At 42.1% G+C, this 4,910-nt stretch overlaps 1 protein-coding gene across 1 annotated transcript in view; it reads right to left on the reverse strand.

The window, feature by feature from the left end:
* Positions 1–2,053: 2,053 nt before the first annotated feature.
* The window catches only part of LOC104132375 (guanine nucleotide-binding protein G(t) subunit alpha-3), a 24,955-nt gene continuing 22,098 nt past the window's right edge, over positions 2,054–4,910 (reverse strand). The window contains exons 6-8 of the mRNA XM_035901087.1: positions 3,954–4,083; positions 3,593–3,746; positions 2,054–2,244 (exon numbers count right to left, since the gene is read on the reverse strand). Coding sequence (XP_035756980.1) covers positions 2,054–2,244; positions 3,593–3,746; positions 3,954–4,083 — 475 coding nt within the window. The remainder of the gene's footprint in view (positions 2,245–3,592; positions 3,747–3,953; positions 4,084–4,910) is intronic.

The following is a 4,910-nucleotide window of genomic DNA, read 5'->3' on the forward strand; positions in this document are numbered from 1 at the left end:
CACTATGCTAGTTACTATGAAGAAAATTAACTCTATCCCAGCCGAAACCAGGACATGGGTGCGGGTGCCCGGCCCACCTGCGGTTTCCCCGGCGCTGGTTGTTTCCCCGGCGCTGGTTGTTTCCCGGGAGCTGGTTGTTGTTTCCCCGGCGCTGGTTTCCCCGGGAGCCGGAGCCACCAGCAGGGCTGAGCGGGCGCCCCGCGCCCTGTCCTGTCCTGGCAGCTTGGCCCTCTGGCCCCTTGGAAGCCCAGCGACACCACCCACAGCCCTTTCCCTTGGAGGATCCCAAAGCCCAGAGCTCGCTCCTGTCACTGGTTTGCCAGAAACTCAGGCAAATTTAGGCCGGCCTAACAGGTTAAAGCACGAGTAGGAAACCCAACCTGTACAGCCTAACCTGCCTGTACTTTCAGGTCACAGTGTGAAGTCCGTCCGATTTCTTAGACGTGTGCTTGAAGGATATGTTTGAGAGATGTGTTTACTCATGGATTTGTTTCTTAAAGATCTTGGCTTTTATTATGCCATCAGGGATCCAGAAGTTAATGTTGTTACAACCTGAGTTCAATTTACTCATTTTAAATTGGATTTTTTGCTGGAAAATGAATCCAGAAACCTTACCTCTGGATAGCCATTATTTTCAGTACAAACGAGGAATGAATCAAGTGAAGCATTACAGATCAGGCAGCAATAGAAACCCCGACAGTGCAAAATGTATTTCAGCTCTCTGCTCCCTGCTTCTGGGAGACCTGTGGACACCGATGACCTTGCCTGTGTGGTCAGCTTGCAGGACTCTCTTGTTCATTGACCAAGTTGCCTATTCCAGTGTTTTCCATAATTAGATTAACCAGAACACAATGAGTGTATGGCAAAAATTAGATTGAAATGTCTTAAAAAAAGAAAAAAAAAATAAAGGAAGCCTTCAATCAGTGAACAGATTTCAAAAGTCAGTGTTGTTTCGAGACCAAGTTGCAAAACTCAGCTGAATATATTTACATCTCCCATTCTGTTTAATTCTTAGTTAAATATTTTCTCTAGTTACAGTCACAGTAAATCAGAAGGAGTTAAAGGGGAGCAGTCCTTCATTAGCAAGTTCTTTGCACAGAGAAGGGGTCTTTGCACCAAAGTCCCAAGGATGTGTTTTTGCCAGGAGGACTGGTGGATTTACATCTGCTCTGCACTGGTGGAAATGACGGTTGCAGTCACAGGGCACTGGAGAAGCTGTCCAGCAGCAGGACTTTATTAGTATTATTTAAAAAAAAAAAAAAAGTCTCATCTTTAATTGTTAAAAACAAATGTGTCAGCTTGCCTTTATAGTCTACACAGGGACTGACAGTTACTATAATTTTATTTTTTTTTCTCTCTTAGGCATTCAAAAAACTTGCCTCCATCTTGCTCTGTTTTATTTTTTCCAAACTGGATAGCAGCATTTGTGAATTTTATACATGTGCAGTTTTTATGTGCAGATCTCTCAGCTCTTCTAACAAAACAGTATAATGGAACATTCAGATTTGCACTGCTTTTTGTCATACACCAGTTAAGTCGGGGGGAGTTGCCTTTGCTGAATTAATGGTGTGTCAGTTTTAGTTCTGTATGTAACATGAAAACAAGAGAGTACTCAATGCAAATTATCTTTTGATACTGTTTAATGCTATAGCTTTCTTAAGGCTTCAAATGTGAATTAAAGTCAGATATCTGTTATATACTATCTTTTTCTCCCATCTCTAGAAAACACAAGATACCAAGGTGTTCCCAGTTTCCTGAGAAGTGCTGACTACCATTATATCATATTGATTAAAATAGGAGTTTCCCATAAATTCCGGTAGGATTTATCAGTGGCTGGCATCATTGTGGAGCAGGAACATTTATCTTCTTGTGACATGCAGAAAGTCAGTGTTGGTCTGCAATGCTCAGACTACAGCCAAGGCTTCAACTGACAGCTAACAAAAGCCTAACTGATATTTTTTATTCCCTAGAGATTTTTACTTCAGTCAGCACAAGGATGAGGAGAGGAAAGTGGATTGAGATGAAGTCAGGCTTTGAGCAAGGGAATGAACAGCTAGAAAAGCCCACAGTCTTTCAGATTTTCTTTGATTATTATGTCTGTGACTGCATCAAATACAAACTTGACATTCTGGGTGTCCGTGGCACATGTCAAGTGAGCATATATCTCTTTATCTTCTTTCCTTATGTTCAAGTCTAGGAATTGTTTCTTGATGTAATTTCCAGCATCTTCAAATGTATTTAGTCCTAGTGGAGAGAGCAGTAAAAGAAGGAGAAGACACATTTCAACTGCTACTTCCTCACAGCTGCTAAGAAACAAAAATTTTTTTCTTCTGTTTTTTTTTTTTTCTTTTTTTTTTGTAAAGGGAATTTACTTCATGCATTAGATATGAAAATTTTGTATCTAAATTGGCCACTTAAATTTCAATTTCAATGCCTAACACAAAGGCCTCATTTCTGAAGTGAAATGTTCCTGAGTAAGTCAATATGAAACAGTTAAGGACCTTAGAGAGAGAGCAGAAAGTGTGAGAAACAGAAGAAAAAAGGAAGAAGCATAAATGCAAAGGGAATCGTGTAGGTAGACAAAATTGGTGGGAAATACAAAAATGAAGAGATGAGGAAATGAAGAAGGAAAAAGGGAGAAACTCAGTTGCTTATATATTCAGTCATAATTTCTTTGCAGCTTTCTTGCCTGTTGGCAGTGCTCCTTTAGAGAAACAGCAGGTGAGAACACTGGTACCACGGACTCACTGTAGGTCTGGAGCAGGGTGAGACTCCTGGAGGCAGGCTGCTGCTGAGAGCCCGTGCTGGCTCCCATCCTGCCTGAAGCCTCAGGCAGTGCAAAGCCCCACTGAGTCTAGCACATCATGCTTGATTATCCCAGTGAAGCACTGAGGAATTTTGGGTTGCTCTGCTGATGTGTGCTGAGAAAGGGAGCGAAGGAGCTGGTTTTCAGGAAGTGCACAGAACGCGCCTTCTAATAATACTGCTTTACGTATGCTTCATTCTGGACGTTCTCTCTCCCAAATACATTAGGTTAATACTAAAATACCGACAGATTTTGGGGTTTTTTCTCTGGCACCTTCTAACATAGCCTCATATATTCTCTTGCATCATCTGGGAACAGCTGCTGTTTTTTATTTCCAGTAGACACTACTGTGTCATACAAAAAGAGGCAGCCTTCCTTTATGGAATGGGTTTTCAAAATAGGCATAAAAAACTTGAGTTCAGTTATAGTATGTGTGAGTGATAAGACACTGACTTGCACTCAGATGTTGGCTGGGTTTATCAAACCATACTTCAGCCATCTGAAACTTCTAGTTCTCTCAGCTTCCTTTGCTGCCAATGAAGAGAAATAAGCATCTCCAGAGAGAGATGACCTCACCCTGGGATAAGCGTCATGAGTAGGTGAGATGAATTGGATTCTGGTCACGTCTGTCCCATACCTTTCTTTTGAGAGAAAACCTAGATGCTTAGATAAGATGCTTAGTATTGAAATGGTTATATATAAGTGAGCTGAGTCAAAGTCTCAGTCTTTAATGCATGGCCTACACTAATCATCTGACTGTACTTTCTTCTGAACCCCCAAACTTACCATTATACTCAGGAAAGCAGATATTCAGATGAACTTTTGTTATTTTCTCTTGAAAGAGGTCTTTTTTGTTTAGAAACAGCACAATGGAAGTTGCTGCAAAGCACTTGTGGTTGCAGATGCTGTTGAACAGCTGAAGGCTTTCATGCATTCTGTTCTGTTGAGATGCAAAAGGTAAATATGAGAGACTGGCAAATCTCATCCCCATATGTCATTTTTACTGTAATGTTCTTTACTGGCAAGAGCCAATACAGCATAACAGCCTTTAAATGGTTATCAGGGAACAGGAATAGTCCTGATATGCCATCGGAGAGTACATTAAAACTTAGCAGAAAAAAAGGGTTGTTTGTCTCTTCTGACTCACCACTTCTTTATCTTCCACCAGAACCATGTCATAGGCACTGAGTGCAGCGCAGAATATGATGCAAGTAACTCCCTCAAAGCAATGAATCCACTTTTTTCTTTCCGATCGCTGTCCACCCACATCAAACATCCTTTGCAGAAAAAATAACATATGTACAATGTAAAGCACTAACTAATAAGGGTGTCATGCTGTTAATGTGCGGAGTGCAACTGGAGATGAATGACAATCAAATATCCTGCTTTTCCAAATACTGGTCTGTTTCTATCCCAACAGGTCAAGGAGTACTATGCATTATTTACGGCTTTGTGTTGGGCATAAAATTAAGCGTAAAGGCTTAAATACCTGCATATAGGAAATACATTCAGAACTCTCAGGTGGAACTCCGTGATGAGGAAGTGAGGCTCTGCATAAGAGCTCGGTGCAGGACTAAGACCTGCAAGCAAGGATTTATCCAGGACAGAGTTCATACATGAAACATTGACAAAATACCCTCAAATCCACAGTCATTTGTTACTTCATAGAATAGAATCATAGAATCATAGAATCACTTTGGTTGGAAAAGACCTTTGAGATCATCGAGTCCAACCTTTAACCTAACCCTGACATCCCACCACTAAACCCTGTCCCTAAGCACCTCATCTATCCTTTTAAATACCTCCAGGTATGAGGACTCGACCACCTCCCTGGGCAGCCCATTCCAGACCTTGACAACCCTTTCAGTGAAGAAGTTTTTCCTAATGTCTAGCCTAAACCTGCCCTGGCACAGCTTCAAACCATTCCCCCTCGTCCTATCATCTGTTCCTAGGGAGAAGAGGCCGACCCCCACCTCCCTACAGCCTCCTGTCAGGTAGCTGTAGAGGGCGATCAGGTCTCCCCTCAGCCTCCTCTTCTCCAGGCTGAACACCCCCAGTTCCCTCAGTCACTCCTCGTAAGACTTGTGCTCCAGGCCCCTCACCA

This window comes from Egretta garzetta, unplaced genomic scaffold, assembly GCF_000687185.1.
Source record: "Egretta garzetta isolate BGI_Z169 unplaced genomic scaffold, ASM68718v1 scaffold148, whole genome shotgun sequence".
In the NCBI taxonomy this organism is placed as follows: domain Eukaryota; kingdom Metazoa; phylum Chordata; class Aves; order Pelecaniformes; family Ardeidae; genus Egretta; species Egretta garzetta.